Raw genomic sequence first — 20,278 nt, 5'->3', positions numbered from 1 at the left:
CTTGCAGGATTGGCTAGCATCTGCATTTATGTACAAGCATGCATTTCACACGGTGTTCCCATACTTTTGCCAACCCCTGTACGATCTAATGCCAATAAGACTAGGATCCGGTCCGAGTCCCTGTGCATCTCATAGTATTACTTCGTCAGGAAGAACACTCCTCTGCATTATTCCAATGTCAAACCGACAAACCTTGATGGACGAAAGGTCACACACACATAAATGTTCATATTTCTTAAGAGAGGCATCCGTTTAGGCTCGTCATTAGTGGTTTACGCTCATGAATGACGCATTACAGTCAGGGCACAAACCGCAACGTAACCAGCTCGCAAATAGATGCTATCTGTTTCTAGTGCTTTAGTACTCTTCACCAATTGTTCCTTCTGCATGTAGGGTGAAGCACCAGCTATTGAGCTCCATAACATGATAGAGTTACGATGAGGTGAGGAGCAATGTTTGAGAGGCTAGTCATACACTACTGGCCAATAAAACTGCTACACCACGAAGATGACGTGCTACGGACGCGAAATTTAACCGACAGGAAGAAGATGCTGTGATATGTAAATGATTGGCTTTTCAGAGCATTCACACAAGGTTGGCGCCGGTGGCGACACCTACAACGTGCTGACACGAGGAAAGTTTCCAACCGATTTCTCATACACAAACAGCAGTTAACCGGCATTGCCTGGTGAAACGTTGTTGTGATGCCTCGTGTAAGGGCGAGAAATGGTACCATCACGTTTCCGACTTTGATAAAGGTCGGATTGTAGCCTATCGCGATTGCGGTTTATCGTATAGCGACATTGCTACTCGCGTTGGTTGAGATCCAGTGACTGTTAGCAGAATATGGAATCGGTGAGTTCAGGAGGGTAATACGAAACGCCGTGCTGGATCCCAACGGCCTCGTATCACTAGCAGTCGAGATGACAGGCATCTTATCCGCATGGCTGTAACGGATCGTGCAGCCACGTCTCGATCTCTGAGTCAACAGATGGGGACGTTTGCAAGGCAACAACCATCTGCATGAACAGTTCGACGACGTTTGCAACAGCATGGACTATCAGCTCGGAGACCGTGGCTGCGGTTACCCTTGACGCTGCATCGCAGACAGGAGCGCCTGCGATGGTGTACTCAACGACGAACCTGGGTGCACGAATGGTAAAACGTCATTTTTTCGGATGTATCCAGGTTCTGTTAACAACATCTTGATGGTCGCATCCGTGTTTGGTGACATCGCGGTGAACGCACATTGGAAGCGTGTATTCGTCATCGCCATACTGGCGTATCACCCGGCGTGATGGTATGGGGTGCCATTGGTTACACATGTCGGACACCTCTTGTTCGCATTGACGGCAGCTTGAACAGTGGACGTTACATTTGAGATGTGTTACGACCCGTGGCTCTGCCCTTCATTCGATCCCTGCGAAACCCTACATTTCAGCAGGATAATGCACGACCGCATGTTGCAGGTCCTGTACGGGCCTTTCTGGATACAGAAAATGTTCAACTGCTGCCCTGGCCAGCGCATTCTCCAGATCTCTCACCAATTGAAAACGTCTTGTCAATGGAGGCCGAGGAATACACAATGCGCCAGTCACTACTGATGATGAACTGTAGTATCGTGTTGACGCTGCATGAGCAGCTGCATCTGCACCTCTACACGCCATCCAAGGTCTGTTTGACTCATTGCCTAGGCGTATCAAGGCCGTTATTACGGCCAGAGGTGGTAGTTCTGGGTACTGATCTCTCAGGATCTATGCACCAAAATTTCGTGAAAATGTAATCACATGTTAGTTCTAGTATAATATATTTGTCCAATGAATACCCGTTTATCATCTGCATTTCTTCTTGCTGTTGCAATTTTAATGGCCGGTAGTGTATTTACGAAAATCTGTTCCCAAACAGTAGCCATCCACAACTCAGTATCTTTTGTGCGGTTTGTCGAGACCTTCTAGAAACAGGAAATAATTATCCTAAGAATGTTGACAATAGAAGGTGTGATTTATGGAAGCCGTATTTTGAGGATACCGAGACAGAAGGGTTCAGTAAATTACCTTCAAGCAGCACTCGTGCCATGGGACGTGTTGAGGACACAGGTCAGACAACCTTTTGAACGTGAAGGAATACAACCTTTGGTTACATAATCTTCAGAAGCAGGCACTAATAACGATCGATATCGCATCTTTTAAGGATTGAGGCAAGTGGTTTGTTCATGAAAATGCTACTGCTAATGACATACACTTTCAATTGGTATGCACTGAACGAATCTCCGTACGTGAAGTTCGAAGGCAAAACTCTCACGTGGATAGGCTAAGCAAGAAGTTCAATGCAGCCGGCCGTGCAATAGAAAATCCCTTTCGATGGGTTGGTCTGAAACTGGGATTGCTAAAGTACTTTGCATGCTTTCACTCGACACTACCCTATGGCATAATCTTTTGTGGCAATGGAATTAAATTCAAACAAGCATTTATTCTATAGCACTGTGCAGTAAGAACGTTGTGTAAAATCGATGACCAAACATCCAGCAGAATGGATTCTTACACTCACGTGCCAGCAAATTTACGTCCTAATGTACCGTGTGAGCAAGAAGTCAGTATACATTTGAAAACTTAATAAACCACGGAATAATGTAGATAGAGAGGTAATAATTGACACACATGCTTGGAATGACATGGGGTTTTCTTAGAACTAAAATGCAGGATGGTGCTCCACCCCATATTGCTAGACGCGTGAGAGATCTCTTGCGCGCGTCGTTTGGTGATGATCGTGTGCTGTGCTCAGCCGCCACTTTCGTCATGCTTGGCCTCCCAGGTCCCCAGACCTCAGTCCGTACTATTATTGGCTTTGGGGTTCCCTGAAGTCGCAAGTGTATCGTGATCGACCGACATCTCTAGGGAGGCTGAAAGACAACACCCGACGCCAATTCCTCACCATAACTCCAGACATGCTTTACAGTGCTGTTCACAACATTATTCCTGGACTACAGCTATTGTTGAGGAATGATGGTGGGCACATTGAGGATTTCCTGTAAAGAACATCGTCTTTGCTTTGTTATACTAACTATTGCTATTCTGATCAGATGAAGCGCCATCTGTCGGACATCTTTTGAACTTTTTTTTTGTTCTAATAAAACCCCATGTCATTCCAAGCATATGTGTGACTTTGTACCTCTCTATCTTCATTATTCCGTGATTTATTCAGTTTTCAAATTTATACTGACTTTTTGATCACTCGGTATTTTACGTGTAATAAGAGTGAATTTCCGATGAACGGTTAAAATTGCGATCATAATACTGTAAGTAAAAATAATTTCCATGTAAGTCATGTTTCCCTGTTTCGGGATCCGAATGGACTTCTACATTTTATTGCAAAAATCATTAGCTGAAAGTCCTCTCATGTTAAAAAAAAGAAATAAATATAAAAAGGAACAGTTTAGAAGAATACTTTATTAGCCGCTCTTTCTACAATTTGTGCACATTACGGGTAACACTAACATTCGTATCAAACAGATTCATTGTACTGACATCTGATATGGCCTCTGAAACCAGTAAAGTTACGTAAATGTTGAAGATGAAATCAGCAGCTGAATAGCAAGAAGAAGTGCACCGTCTGTTTTCAAAATGCGAGGGCGTGGTAAAAAGTAATGCCTCCAAATTTTTATACGAAAACTCTTAAAGCTTTTCAGATAAAACAAACGTTATTAACATTCTACATCTTTGTTCCTGACTTCTACATGTTTATTTCTCAACATAGTCACCACGGATACGAACACACTTCTCCCAGCGAGAGACCAGTTGGTTGATACCCTCACCGAGAATGTCTGACCTTGTTTACGGAGCCACAACGTCACCTCTGCTTGCACCGTTTCATCACTACCAAAGTGAAGTCCTCCAAGGTGTTATTTAAGTCCTGGAATCAGATGAAAATCGGATACGGCCCAGTTCGGACTGTCTGGAGGATGATCGATGACAGTGAACCCAATGTGTCGTACTGTGGCAGGTAACGCAGCGCTCGAATCTGACACTGTCATGTTAAAGGAGACTGTGCTCCACGTGTGGACGAACTCCTCAAATTCGAAACTCGATTACTGCACGTTGTTTCTCATGCATCTACATAGTTAAGTTACACACTGCCATGTTACATGCTACAGTTCGGAGCGCTCTATCTGCAGAGGGCTACAAATATGTAGACATGAAGAATAAAAATGTAGAATGTTTATAACGCTTGTTTTATTTAAAAATCGTCAAGAGTTTTCATATAAAATTAATGTTCAACACGCCATCGTAGTTGCCTAATCATTAATAATTGTTTTAATAATTCCTGTGATAAAAGATGTGTGTAGATTAGCACTAGTTGTAACTAGCTGTTAGCATACTTCACAGAAGCAGACTACAATGGCTGCTACTGGACGTTAATTTTATAAGTTCACTCGCTTCAAGTATCTGAACTAGATGTGTGAGATGAATGGTACTGCCTCCCATACACACACCTGTTTTTAGCGTGCTGGTTGTTTTATCAGTCTGAAGAGTAACGTTGAAACTTTGAACACCTACATGTGCTTGCTGTTAGATCGCGGCAACAAAGATTTTCTTTTGAGCTGCAAACGTTGGTAGTGAACTTATTGGACACGAACTTCTCCCACAAGCATAATTACAGCAGCACAGTATCATTTACTGCAAAGCAAAATTATGAAACTCATGGACGCAGTACTATTCTTTGCTTACTGCAACTCATTGTTCCACAGTGGTAAACTAACAGCACATTTCATTGTTACACGAGCACTGCCAGCTACAGGCTTTGGTGAAAATTTGAAAGGCCGAACAAGACCTTTCGCAGTCTTCACCTTCGTCATTCGATGCTTTTATCTGGGGGAGCTCAACAGCGTGGCACATATTATGCCAGAATGAGCTCAATGCTGGAATCAGTTATGTCTTTTCGACATAGAACAGAATTCTGCTATGCTCGATAGAGCTGCAAAATAATGGGTAGGAATATATCCAACATGGAATGAAACTTGAGAGAGGCTAAACACCTGTTGTAAATTTGATACGATAGCGCAGTCCCTTGCGTTGACAAGAAAAACGACATACTGTTCCTTCGGAAATGCAAGCACGTCCGCAGGAACAGGCACTGCGGTGACTACAGCTGTTATGAAACACATGGAATTAACTCACAGTTGCGAATACGAACAACCGTCAGCTGTATAAGGGAATGACGACAGCAAAAATTTGCGCTGGAGACCGGAATCCGAACCCGGATTCCACGCCTTACGTGAGTGGTCGCCTTAAGAGGTTCAGGTTGAAAAAAATCGATTTTCGGTTTTCATCATATTTCGATAGATGAATGTTTTGTTTAAGTACTCCGAAAAGGATTTTGCTGAAAAAGATTTAAAGAGCATTTTCCTACCACGTGTGTTTATGTGCCACACCCACTTTTCTGCATATATTTTAGATCTTTATATCCCCTACATTGCACGTTAGGGATTTTTTTTACTCCCGAGCGTGTTGGCTATCCTTAGAATGCAACGGTCGGTATTCTCTTGTTTCTGCTGTTTGTAAACAACACGCTTTCAAACATGCGTTTAGTTTTGTTCAAGTGTGATTGCGAGTAGTTGTTATAGAAAACTTGCAGGTATACTGTGGGCAGGCAATTAGGAGAAATAAAGTAAATCTAGAGGCAATGAAGAGAGATGTTTGGACCATTTTCTTCCATATGTCCTCTACTGCTGATGAGCCATGTCATGGATTGTGTCCATCAGGAGAAAATTCGTGGTACAAACACAATAGGGCTCAGGCAACTGGAGAATCTTATTCTCACCAGCATTATCTTCCTGCTGCTGTTAGTACAGCAATTAAACCTAGTTTCAGGGACTTGGCTCATCCTGATGTTCTAAGGAAATGTCTGCATGGGCAGACAAAGAACCCAAATGAATATTTCAACAGCATAATTTGGAACCACCTTCCTAAAACTGTATTTGTAGGCATGCATATAATGAAACTAGTGAGTTCATGATGCTGTTATTACACTCAATTGTGGTAATACTGGAAAGTGTTGGGTACTGAAAAATCTGGGGGTTAATCCTGTTGAAAATATGATCACTGGTCTACAACATTGCGATAAAATGGCCAAGAAAGCAAGACAAACATCCAGGAAGGTGAAAAAGAAGCTGAAAGACCTGCTATAGGCCAAATAAGGGCCATCATATGCAGCAGGACAGTTTTAATTAACTGTAAGTAAAAAATTTCAATAGTTTTTTCTTTAAAGTCAATTTGCCGCAAACTAAAATTTTCAGTACATATGCCCCATTATATAAGAAACTATCATAGATAAATGAATGAAATTTTCAGAGACTCTGCATAACATAAAAAGCCACCTCTGGTACTACATTCATTAATATTCCCCCATTGGGAAGTTCACAAAAATATTTCCTGAAGAAAAAATTTTTTTGTTAATAAATTTAAAAAAGGATTTCTTAAAAATTATAAAATGGATAAACTAGGTTTTTAGTACAGTTGACTCTATTAACATCATGTAACGTACAGTAAAAATATTAAGGTCCTGCATCAAATAGTTTTTTTTCGGAAATGGGTCAAATACTTGCCTAAATTAACATGGGTTAGATAGGCAGGGTTTGGTCCCCTTAACCACTTTGGCTATCCGTGGACGACTTACGGCAGCACTCAAACTTCCATATGTCATTGTTCCTGCTTTACAAGCTGTATTCGTACACACATTACGTAATTCCGAGTTCGAGACCCGATCCGGCACAAATTTTCGATGTCGCCATTCCGTTATACAACTGTGAATACATTTTAGGTATTTCATAATGGACAAGCAACGTTGCGTCGTTGTTCTTAACAACACAGGCACTGCAGTATCGTATTTATCTGCCGATACCAGGCAGCTCCCCTGTGCGGTACTGACATAATGTTTGTACGAGCACACGTTGTGAACCAGGAACAACGACATATGGAAGTCTGGGTCTGGTCGTCAGTGTGCACGGATAGCCAAAGAGCTTTAGACAACTGCTCGCGTGAAACAGGAGATCCCTATTCGAGTCCCGGCCCGACAATTTTCATTGTTCGTTATTCCCTTACACGACTGACTGGTGTTCGTATTCGGAACTGCAAATACACTTCTTTGTACCAAAACGTAGACGTTTTACTACGTGACTTCCAATTGTATGAAAGTGTATGCTTTGTCTTCGCTAAAACCACATTCGTTGCTCTTTACACCATTGCCCCAGTTAAGGCTACTGTTCAATTGTTGTTACACAATTTCCGTCGGATAATGAACAGTAACACGCCTCTAATCACCTGGATGCTTTTTTTTCCCTGCAGAAGCTGCCGGCCCCCAATGACTTCGACATCAAAATGTATGGCTGGGTGAAAAAGTCAACGGACCCAACCTTCCAGCAGATGATGCAGCTGGCTGCTAGTGGTCGCTACTGCGTCGGCAGCGACACGTGCTTCACGCTTCAAGAACCCTTCGGCAACTGTTGCCCCTTCTGATAGCCAGTAGCTTTCTTTTCTCATTACGAACTCACTACTAAATCTCACTACCCTAAACACCATTTCTGAGGATTATGTGCGAAAAACGAAGTTGGCACTGCAACATCATTCGTCAAAGTACACGCGAAAGAATTCCACGATCACTCCAAAACTTAATTACGTGTTTCTCACTTTAGACTGATACAGCTCGCGTAGCAAACAGCGGCAAACAAGATGGGAACCTGTGTCCCTCGCAACTAGTAATACGCAACATGCATCTAAACGCTAACCAAACTCGTACCTAATGTACCACATCTACTGCAACAGTTTTGCTATGCATGTCTTCTGCAGTGACTTGTAAAGAGGAACAGTGCATAATCTTTAACGAAACCTCAGATTAAGAAACGCTACGATCCGAGGTATCAGATCAACAACTGTTTCCATAAACAACGGGTCTCCTCCAGTCCTGTGAACAAGACACGGATGAAAATCTCCCGCACACTTCTACCGAAATATATTGGGTAGAATGAAGAGAGTGGAGGGATGGTGGAGGAAGTGGCCGAACTTCTACATGTGAAATTTAATATTCATCAACTATTATTGCTCAATTACAGCTTCAAAGAGTTTTGAAACACAAGCTTAAACGAAGCACCAAAGACTGTCACTTCCAAATTTAAATGGTTTGCCTCACGAAATATTATTTAGCAGACTTTTGCTGGTGACAATGCCGTTACTGTCGGTGTCGCCCATGCCTTCGTAAGAAATAGGTCATTAAGTTTTTGGTTTGTGGTATTTTTACGTGGGTAGCCAAAATATTTCTTAGAGATAGTCATTTGTAAACCAATTAAGTTAAAACTCTCCATTGCTTCATCAAAATAGTTTCAGAATAGTTGACATTCAGAGTATTTTTCATTTAGTGTAAATGTACCTAATTTCACTATATTTTATGTTTCACTGTGTGCTTTTTTATGTAAAAGAACATACTTTATTATTCCTCAAAAACTATGTTCATTATTCTTTTTAACATTGCAATTGTGTATGAACAATTTGGGGTTTCATTATAAATATAAGTGTTCTTTTATTGAATAACTATGTGACATTATTATTTCTTGGATAAAAATATTCAATTTTTAACAAAGCACTCTCAGACAAAATTACTGTGCCATATATATAAGCAACACATGCAAAGCAAAAAGCTAATCTTTGTTTAAAAAACTTGTATATAGGTAATATGTAGCTTGTATCTGAACAATAAAGCTTTAAGACAACTATTAGCTGTCATCTAGAGAATATTGAGATAATAATTTGCACAGTTGGAAATCGAAAAGCTACATCGCCTGGAGTTCTCAGCTAGTATACCTTTACTGATAATCAGGGCACACAATGTATGAATCATTGTTCCAGACACCCACTTAAATAGGATGTGAATGAGATCAAGCTATGCATCTAAGGGTGTTGAAGCAATGTTTGACATTCACAATTTTGGGAATACGAGTTACACCATATTCTATGCAGAAGTAGCTGCAGGAGGATTACTTTTTGTCAGTGATCAGCAAGGAAGTCGGATGGAGGAGGCACACCGTTACATATTCTTCCTTTCCTTTGGACTTGCGTTTTTCTCAGGCCACATAAATTTATTGCAATGTGTGTGTTCTGCTACTCAAACTAGAGTTTGATGGGACACTCATTGATATCACCTTTATATTAATCATGACACTTTTCACATAATATTAGAACGATGACAGTAGCAGCCTGGTCCCTTCAATCCCACAAACCACAACCACAAAATATTTACAGACATTTCTTTAGGATTTCGTCACAATCCAGAAGTCAGCGAACAAAATAAGAAATTTTTGTCATACTTACGTACATTGATGGCTACTTTTCTCAATCCTCTATCAGATGATATTTCGATATAAAACAAATCAATATTTCGCAGAACAAAAACATAAATATAAACGTCTAATCACAGACACTCACAAAAGCTTTGCCTTGGTCTCGTTAAAGAAATTCAGAGGAAGTCCCCATGGCTTTTTATAACATGTTGTTGTTGTGGTCTTCAGTCCTGAGACTGGTTTGATGCAGCTCTCCATGCTACTCTATCCTGTATCCCAGTATCTACTGCAACCTACATCCTTCTGAATCTGCGTAGTGTATCCATCTCTTGGTCTCCCTCTACGATTTTTACCCTCCACACTGCCCTCCAACACTAAATTGGTGATTCCTTGATGCCTCAGAACATGTCCTACCAACCGATCCCTTCTTCTACTCAAGTTATGCAACAAACTTCTCTTCTCCCCAATCCTGTACAATACTTCCTCATTAGTTATGTGATCTACCCATCTAATCTTCAGCATTCTTCTGTAGCACCACATTTCGAAAGCCACTATTCTCTTCTTGTTCAAACTATTTACCGTCCATGTTTCACTCTTATAACTGCCATCTGGTTTCTGTACAAATTGTAAATAGTCTTTCGCTCCCTGTATTTTACCCCTGCCACCTTCAGAATTTGAAAGAGAGTATTCCAGTCAACATTGTTAAAAGCTTTCTCTAAGTCTACAAATGCTAGAAACGTAGGTTTGCCCTTCCTTAATCTAACTACAAAGATAAGTCGTAGGGTCAGTATTGCCTCACGTGTTCCAATATTTCTACGGAAACCAAACTGATCTTCCCCGAGGTCGGCTTCTACTAGTTTTTCCATTCGTCTGTAAAGAATTCGCGGTAGTATTTTGCAGCTGTGACTTATTAAACTGATAGTTCAGTAATTTTCACATCTGACAACACCTGCTTTCTTTGGGATTTGAATTATTGTATTCTTCTTGAAGTCTGAGGATATTTCACCTGTTTCATACATCCTGCTCACCAGATGGTAGAGTTTTGTCAGGACTGGCTCTCCCAAGGCCATCAGTAGTTCCAATAGAATGTTGTCTACTCTGGGGGCATTGTTTCGACTCAGGTCCTTCAGTGCTCTGTCAAACTCTTCATGCAGTATCGTATCTCCCATTTCATCTTCATCTACATCCTATTCCATTTCCATAATATTGTTCTCAAGTACATCGCGCTTGTAAGACCCTCTATATACTCCTTCCACCTTCCTACTTTCCCTTCTTTGCTTAGAACTGGGTTTCCATCTGAGCTCGTGATATTCATATACGTCGTTCTCTTTTCTCCAAAGGTCTCTTTAATTTTCCTATACGCAGTATCTATCTTACCCCTAGTGAGATAAGCCTCTACATCCTTACATTTGACCTCTAGCCATCCCTGCTTAGCCATTTTGCACTTCCTGTCGATATCATTTTTGAGACGTTTGTATTCCTTTTTGCCTGCTTCACTTTTTGCATTTTTATATTTTCTACTTTCAACAATTAAATTCAATATTTCTTCTGTTACCCAAGGATTTCTACTAGTCCTCGTCTTTTTACCTACTTGATCCTCTGCTGCCTTAACTACTTCATCCCACAAAGCTACCCATTCTTCTTCTACTTTATTTCTTTCCCCAATTCCTTCAGTTGTTCCCTTATGCTCTCCCTGAAACTCTGTACAACCTCTGGTTCTTACAGTTTATCCACGTCCCATCTCCTTATATTCCCACCATTTTGCAATTTCTTCAGTTTTAATCTACAGGTCCTAACCAACAGATTGTGGTCAGAGTCCAAATCTGCCCCTGGAAATGTCTTACAATTTAAAACCTGGTTCCTAAATCTCTGTCTTACCATTATATAATCTATCTGAAACCTGTCAGTATCTCCAGGCTTCTTCCATGTATACAGCATTCTTTTATGATTCTTGAACCAAGTGTTAGCTATGATTAAGTTGTGCTCTGTGCAAAATTCTACCAGGCGGCTTCCTCTTTCATTTCTTAGCTACAATCCCTATTCACCTACTACGTTTCCTTCTCTCCTTTTTCCTACTACCGAATTCCAGTCACCCATGACTATTAAATTTTCGTCTCCCTTCACTATCTGAATAATTTCTTTTATTTCATCATACATTTCTTCAATTTCTTCGTCATCTGCAGAGCTAGTTGGCATATAAACTTGTACTACTGTAGTAGGTGTGGACTTCGTATTATCCTAGCCACAACAATGCGTTCACTATGCTGTTTGTAGTAGCTTACCCGCATTCCTATTTTCCTATTCATTATTAAACCTACTCCTGCATTACCCCTATTTGATTTTGTGTTTACAACCCTGTAGTCACCTGACCAGAAGTCTTGATCCTCCTGCCACCAAACTTCACTAATTCCCACTATATCTAACTTTAACCTATCCTTTTCCCTTTTTAAATTTTCTAACCTATCTGCCCGATTAAGGGATCTGACATTCCATGCTCCGATCCGTAGAACACCAGTTTTCTTTCTCCTGATAACAACGCCCTCTTGAGTAGTCCCCGTCTGGAGATCCGAATGGGGGACTATTTTACCTCCGGAATATTTTACCCAAGAGGACGCCATCATCATTTAATCACACAGTAAAGCTGCATGCCCTCGGAAAAAATTACAGCCGTAGTTTCCCCTTGCTTTCAGCCGTTCACAGTACCAGCACAGCCAGGCCGTTTTGGTTATTGTTACAAGGCCAGATCACTCAATCATCCAGACTGTTGCTCTTGCAACTACTGAAAAAGCTGCTGACCCTGTTCAGGAACCACGCATTTGTCTGGCCTCTCAACAGATACCCCTCTGCTGTGGTTGCACCTACGGTACGGCTATGTGTATCGCTGAGGCACGCAAGCCTCCCCACCAACTGCAAAGTCCATGGTTAATGGGGGGTTTTATAATATAGATGTGCTCTTTTATAACATAGATGTACTAAATCACTGGCAAAGTACTGGTCGTAATTACGCCCAAGCTGCTATACAAATGTAGTGGTTTCGTTACAGGGTCAACATTTTTTGTGAGGTAAAAGTCAAAAATGTTCTTGTTTTGCACATGTACTTTGAATGCAACTATAGCAATATGCTTAAACATGGAACTAATTTTTTGTCACTAAACTACTGAGTATTAACAATGATTTTCTTACAATAAATGTCTATCAGGAACTAACATTGACATCTTTGAGTGATGGAACATTTATACTAGCCACATCAGCATCATATAATTAAACATTTTCCCACATAGTAGAAGTGCCTCTGTGGTAAAGTCAATTAATTTTGAATTCAAGACATACATCAATTGAACCTAACTTAGTGGCTAAACATACATTTCATAGGTCATTATTATGATTCCACTGAAATTATATGGACCAAGTCTCTGTACATACTATGTTCATATGATTTGTGTGTAAGGCTGCATGATGATTATGTACAGTATACCAAATAATACAGACGTTTCAATTTCTTAAGACTGAAAAATCTACTGTACATTTACATCTTTTCAAACTTTCATATCACCCATTGAAACACAGATCTAACAAAAGAATATGGATTTTTTTATTAAGCTATGTAACATATGCCACAGTTGTACAATTATAAATTCATCCATAGAACAAAGAGAGACAGCCAGAAGAAATGATTTCATATTATATTTCTTTTTCATATCCCAGTCATTCTATACTATTATGAAAATGTTCAGAGACTTTGTGAGTACTTATGAACTGTACTCTGAGCTGCTCCCGGTTGGAAGTAAAGAATGTGATGTTTTCTCCCACTTTATAGCTGCAGACAGTATTATTCCCTCTAAATCATGTGGACTGTTTACAATGAATTTCATTAGTAAATTTACACATATGGAATGTTCAGCCTCTTGAAGCGACACTTACTCCTATATGATATCTATGGGTGAACAGTACATATTATTTGCATTGTTCACTGTTGTTCTGTTCTTCCTAAGTAGCTACACCAGAAACTATATCAGAAACCATTAAAGAGAGTCAATATGCAAACTGTATTAATACATGGAGTAGTTGATTCCCCAAACCAGCACTTCTGTGAAAAGCAGAAGTTTCTGAACTAGAGAGGCTCAATTGCAAGTTTCATTCACTCAGTTCTTTACCTGTATATTCAAGCAAAATTATGTTTTACTTCACATCCACAGACTTATACTCATAGTCCACAGACTCATATTCATGTGGTATATTCATTGATGGTGTTACTCTGTTTGTTGTACAGAACTGAATATACTGTGCTTCTTTTTGAAAGTTTTCAGAGATGCAGTTATGAATCATTTGAAAAACATTATTAACATATTCTTTTGCTTCCCAAACCTGAAACCAAGACATGATCAACACAACAAAATGGCATGGAAAGATCACAAAAAGCAATTTTTTTATTATATAAACATTGCAAAATTTGATGAGCGAATGTACAAATGGCATTCTCTGTTAAGAAAACCTTCAAGGACCAAAATAGCAATATACAAATTTAACTGTTTTGCTTAACTATGACACTACTCTTTAGTACATAACTTTCTCAAATACTTTGGAAAAATATGTCAGTAACAAAATTGCACAATAGTTAAATACCTTTTCTGTTATCTTCCTTATAGAGAGGTTTGACAGTGATTCGTTTTAACTTGCCTGTAAAAATCTTTTAGCTTTGTTGGATTACTTATAACAATGAATATGACCTATTAATTTAGAATAACTCTTCTGTTCAAAATTGCATTAATATGTTGTGTTTTTGAGATTTTTTACAATCACATTAATCTTAGTGAAGGGTTCTGGCGCTACTTCAAATTAGTTAATTTTGTGGAATGACATTTTCAATACTCTCCTAACTTCTTCAGCATTATTTTTGCCACATTTCGAAAATATCGTTCAGAATACTAGAAACTTGTGTATTATTATTTACAGTCTAGTTATTCAGTGTAATTGTGATACAAAAGTCGATAGTTAGTTAAATAGTTACCTAATTCTATTCTATTGATGATTTACACTATTTTTATTGAAATGGTGTGGAATGAAGAACTTAACAGTATTCCATTATCGGTAAGCTTAATTTTTGGCAAGATATTCTTACTACTGCACCTTATAATAAAGCTTCCAGATGATGAGTGCTTCAATTTTTATAGAGTGCAAGTACTAAATAAATTTTAATAATTCTAGGAATTACATAAATTTCCCATATCCTTTTGCAAGATACTGCAACATTTTTAGCTACTCTTTGCTACCTTGTTTTCACTGCAGTTTTTGAACTCATTCTTTAGGACAGCTAATATCAAATTTCCACACAAATTTCGTTATCGAGTACATTGAATTTCACTGAATCGTCTTTTTCCATGTGTAACTCATTCCACTCCAACCCTATTATCTTATCACTAAAGTGACATGTGACTGACACTGATGTTATAAACTTTGTTCAAACTTGTGAGTGCCACTAATTTTGAATATTTCAGTGACTGAGGACCTGCTGTAAGAAGCGTTAGCTGCAGAAGCGTTATTCTACAGGCATTTATAGGATTCAAGTGTCAAATAGAGAGAATAGTAATAGGAGTCCTGAGGATAACAAAGCTAAGCACTTTCTGTAATATTGTTGTAAACAGTAGACAACATTTTGTAAAGCCACATTTATATAGAACAATGGCGACTTTTTCATCAATTTAGGAAATAAAAGTAATAAATTGCTTTACTATATATTACAAAGTCTGCTCACTTTCTATTTGTGTAGCTATTACGTGGCCAATTTCCCCTGAAACTGCCAAGCAACATATTTCAGACTGCTTTATGCTCATTCTCTTGATTAAAGCAGGCGATCTCTGGCGCTATATAAGAATTGCAATCAACCCACTAGATACAGTATCCTTCTAGATACAGTGAAGAGACTGAAGAGTTGGGAGCCTACGAGATCTTCTTAAGAGGAACAGGCTAGACCAGACTGTTCCAACTTGTGCGCTCGCTGGTAGCTGTGGAGTGGTTACTTGCCTGTGGGGCACAGCCTCTCGGCCTGTGGTTTTATGGGCACATAGATGTGGTGAGCTGCGTACAAGTGCTGGGAATGGCCATAGCGTGATGTCACGAGGAACTGCAACTACATTCCAAAATCACTCTAATTTAATCAGAATTGAACTCCATAAAAATGTAACAGCTAGTAAGGGATGAACTGGCTGTGTGGGAATGGCGATCAGAATAAATTAACGGGTAATCTTTGCACAATATTTATTGACGTTTTTGTTTTATACAGACTTTTTGCAAGACAAATGCATTTATATCAGATGATATCTTGTTTGCTGCAGTGGTGCGCAGCATATTTTTCATTGTAGGGTCCTGAAGTAATGACTTTTCTTCGTTTTTTATCTTCTTCACTGCAAGGAACAGCTCTTCGCAACAGTATGTTGACCTGAACATAGGCATAATTACAGATGCATTCCTATGAAGCCTGGGGAATGTTCCCGTCTTTACATTTTGATATCACTGACGTAGATTCAGACAATTTCTGTACCTGTCCTTTAAAAAACGTTGAGTTTTCTAAGTCAGTTGTAATAGCATTGTATGTGGCATATCAGAACTGAAATTCCTTCTCTAATAAGTTCATTTCTTGGAAACACGTCTCGACACTATTTATTAGTTGATTAATCACATATTGATACTTTATAATGAAGATGCGAGCAAATAAATCTAGAGATTAAACGTTATATTAGCCAGAAACGCAAGGTCTAATATCCACTTTTGTCCTCTGAGACAAAGAATTTCTCCTCTTCTCATGTCCTCAAATAAATCAATTTCCGCATGAATTGCAAAAAAAAAGAAAGAAATTCAAGAAATTTACTTCTGCTGATCAGCCGAACAGTATGGAGGGTTTATCGCCATATTCAGCTTCAAGAATTTGAAGAAATCGTGTGTACTGATGATTGACACCATGCTTTCATACAAGATTCACGCACTTCACCACAGTGTCCACAACATGACGAATTTCCACAGTTTCAGCATACAATGTCTCCTGATGAATGAAACAGTGTCTACCACAGATCCCTCTTCCAAAATCACTCTTTATTTTATTTTTTTAAGCGATAAACGAAACCTTTCTGACGCCCGACCACTTGTGACACACTTTCTGTGGTCACAAAATGAAGGTTTTCCCACAGCAAGTTCATGCTCTCCAGACACTCACAAGCGGCTTCAAAAACATTTAGCCCTGTTATGTAACCCAGTGGCACCAAAACTAGCAGCTCTTTCGTAACTTGCAGTTGTACTTATATGTCCACGTTTAAAAACAGCAAGTTGAGCATAGTCGGATGTGTCTGTGGCCTAATCAAGTGCGAGAAAAAAGGCCGTGGAACTCTGGCAATCATTTGTGAGTTGTGCCTCCAAATCAGCTCCCACGTCGAGAATCCGACGGAGTACCGTTTCCTTTGAGAGATAAATGCCATCAAAAGTTGCCAATTCCCTAGGAACTACGCATTCTGCTACCGCTCCTACACATGATTCAATTGGAGAGGTCCCAAAGAGAATGTTTGTGCTATGATGTGAGCTTCTTTGTAAGTCACACTAATTACAACTTCGCTTAGGTTTTCTTCAGCAGCTTTCATCTGTACTGAATAAACATATTACAGTACACAAGACTTTTTTGCTGTTCTAGAAAATCATCATTCACAACATTTTTTAACTTATATCTTCCTGTATGTTATCCTTCAATTGAAAACCAGTTCCTTGAGAGCACCCCCTTCTACTCGATCGTAATGTGTGAAGGTGATAGTAATGACGTTGTAAATTATATTCCCTTCCGAGAACAAGAGTTCTATGACACACTGAAGAGATATATTTCTTATGATTTAGCAGGTAGTTGACTTTCGCAACTAGAGATTTTTCTTGCTATCACAACCAGACATCCACGAGAATTACACGAGTGGAGGAGCATGTGTTTACGTGTGCCTGTGGAGTACTGGAATGCATGACGTTAGCTCCATGTAACGACCACAGCCTGAATGGCAGTGAGCGCGTAAGAAAACCCTGGACTAGACCATAAAAATGTTCAGAGTCCAAGGCTGGGTCTCATCTCAGATAACGGGCAAGGCATTCAGTCATTCCCCCCCCCGCTTTTCCCACCATCACTCCAAGCGGTGGACAGAGCAGCCTTCTCTGCCGAAACAACACCATTATTGTGTGTATAACTCTTTAGAAAGACAAGAAATCTCTAGTCAGGTGTCACTCTCCAGAGTGCGTGTGAATCTCCATTACCTAAGGAATGACGCCACAAAATAACATTCGCTTTAATTTCAAAATCTAGCATTCTTATTGTTTCTTACTATTATTTTTCATAGGGCAAACACTTTGTCATATGTGCCTAGGGGCTGAGCACCTCGTAAGTCTGTTTCAAAATTTTGTCATTAAGTGGGAGAGATTTTCTTCCTTCCTTCCCACTCCAGAGCACTGTTGGTGAGATACAGCGAAAGCCTGAAAGAGTAGGAGATTTTTAACCTTTCTGCTTAAATTTTACTGGGCGAAACTCGCAATGTCTGTCACTATTGGATGGAAAGGTCCCTGCTCTGACAGAAACATCCAAGTTTCACAGCGTTTACTTTAAAGACACTTATTTCACTACTGGCCATTAAAATTGAAACACCAAAAAGAAATGCAGATGGGAAACGGGTATTCATTGGACAAATATATTATACTAGAACTGACATCTGATTACATTTTAACGCAGTTTGGGTGCATAGATCTTGAGAAATCAGTACCCAGAACAACCACCTCTGGTCGCAATAACGGCCTTGATACGCCTGGGCATTGAGTCAAAAGAACTTGGATGGCGTGTACAGGTACAGACTTTTTCAATTGGTGACAGATCTGGAGAATGTGCTGGCCACGGCAGCAGTCGAACGCTTTCTGTATCCAGAAAGGCCCGTACAGGACCTGCAACATATTGTCGTGCATTGTCCTGCTGAAATGTAGGGTGTCGCAGGGATCGAATGAAGGATAGAGCCACGGGTCGTAACATATCTGAAATGTAACGTCCACTGTTCAAAGTGCCGTCAATGCGAACAAGAGGTGTGTAACCAATAGCTCCCCATACCATCACGCCGGGTGATACGCCAGTATGGCGATGACGAATACACGCTTCCAATGTGCGTTCTCCGCGATGTCACCAAACACGGATGCGTCCATCATGATGTTGTTAACAGAACCAGGATTCATCCGAAAAAATGACGTTTTGCCATTCGTGCACCCAGGTTCGTCGTTGAGTACACCATCGCAGGCGCTCCTGTCTGTGATGCAGCGTCAAGGGTAACCGCAGCCACGGTCTCCGAGCTGATAGTCCATGCTGCTGCAAACGTCGTCGAACTGTTCATGCAGGTGGTTGTTGTCTTGCAAACGTCCCCATCTGTTGACTCAGAGATCGAGACGTGGCTGCACGATCCGTTACAGCCATGCGGATAAGATGTCTGTCATCTCGACTGCTAGTGATACTACGCCGTTGGGATACAGCACGGCGTTCCGTATTACCCTCCTGAATCCACCGATTCCATATTCAGCTAACAGTCATTGGATCTCGACTAACGCGAGCAGCAATGTCTCTGTACGATAAACCGCAATCGCGATAGGCTACAATCCGACCTTTATCAAAGTCGGAAACGTGATGGTACCATTTCTCGCCCTTACACGAGGCATCACAACAACGTTTCACCAGGCAACGCTGGTCAACTGATGTTTGTGTATTAGAAATCGGTTGGAAACTTTCGTCATGTCAGCACGTTGTAGGCGTCGCCACCGGCGCCAACCTTGTGTGAATGCTCTGAAAAGCTAATCATTTGCATATCACAGCATCTTCTTCCCGTTGGTTAAATTTCTGCCTCTACAGCATGTCATCTTCGTGGTGCAGCAGTTTTAATGGCCAGTAGTGGACTAGGAATTCGTGGAGTAAACACTTGCTGCTAGGAGGTCAAAGAGTACACTTATGACTAAGAGTTGAGAATTGGAGGAGGGCAGCTGCTACTAGACACCAGAAGAGTAAGGGCAACTTATCAGATGAGTCCCGAGCACTGAATGCAGAGGAAGACCTGAACTCAGAATATCGCGCTCCTGCTGCCGCCGTCTTCTTTGTTTACGCCACGAGTTTAGTAAGGTGGACCTGATTTGCGATCATCGATTGTTAGTTTTCCAATTCTTTTAGATGCTTTTTTCGATGCACATGTAGCTGATGGGACTTGTGGTAATGCATTGACAGCTCCTTATCACATAAACAACAGATGTTCCTATCGGAAAACGCGCTTTAACTTTTACTCCCAAAGTCATTTTAATGATGTGGTACGGATCTTGGTACCTGGTTAGAGACTTCTTGGTTTTACCCTTAGGTGTATATGGGTTTGTTAACAATACTCGCTGACCGACTTTGTATTGTGGCAGTTTCCATGTGCATTGTCCATCTGTTCCTGATGTGGTAGTGCTTAATGTTGACTCATTTTTCTCTTTGCGAAATTGCCCATAAACATTTCACAAACTCTTTTGCTGAGCCGGCCGCGCTGGCAGTGCGGTTCTAGGCGATTAGTCCGGAACCGCGCGACTGCTACGGGCGCAGGTTCGAATCCTACCTCGCGCATGGATGTGTGTGATGTCCTTAGGTTAGTTACGTTTAAGTAGTTCTAATTTCTAGGGGACGGATGACATCAGATGTTAAATCCCATAGTGCACAGAGCCATTTGAACCATCTTTTGCTGATTCACTTGGTGGATTAAAGAAAAAAGTAGATTCTCACAAAAGTAAAGCAAATAATAATGTTACCATTTTTCACCAAAATATTCCGGGATTGAAGAATAAAGTAGATGAGCTTCTGGTTTGTTTAGATGACAATGAATCTGATAATGTTATAGATATACTATGCCTGTCTGAGCATCACATTGAGTTTGATACGGTAAAGGT

The 20,278-nt window shown here is 40.3% G+C and overlaps 1 protein-coding gene across 2 annotated transcripts in view; it reads left to right on the top strand.

Annotated features, from left to right (window-relative positions):
• LOC126302916 (uncharacterized) overlaps positions 1–15,004 on the top strand; it is a 54,694-nt gene extending 39,690 nt beyond the window's left edge. Inside the window, exon 4 of one of the 2 annotated variants that reach the window (XM_049991784.1) lies at positions 14,821–15,004. In XM_049991784.1, the coding sequence (XP_049847741.1) occupies positions 14,821–14,823 (3 nt within the window). In that variant the 3' untranslated portion in view covers positions 14,824–15,004. Of the gene's footprint in view, positions 1–7,340; positions 8,781–14,820 lie in introns of those variants that run through there. The other variant, XM_049991783.1, reaches the window with a different exon arrangement.
• Positions 15,005–20,278: the final 5,274 nt, after the last annotated feature.

The sequence above is a fragment of the Schistocerca gregaria genome, chromosome 1, assembly GCF_023897955.1.
Source record: "Schistocerca gregaria isolate iqSchGreg1 chromosome 1, iqSchGreg1.2, whole genome shotgun sequence".
NCBI lineage: Eukaryota > Metazoa > Arthropoda > Insecta > Orthoptera > Acrididae > Schistocerca > Schistocerca gregaria.
The sequence above is the reverse complement of the archived record's forward strand: the minus strand, read 5'-3'. Positions and strand labels throughout refer to the sequence as shown.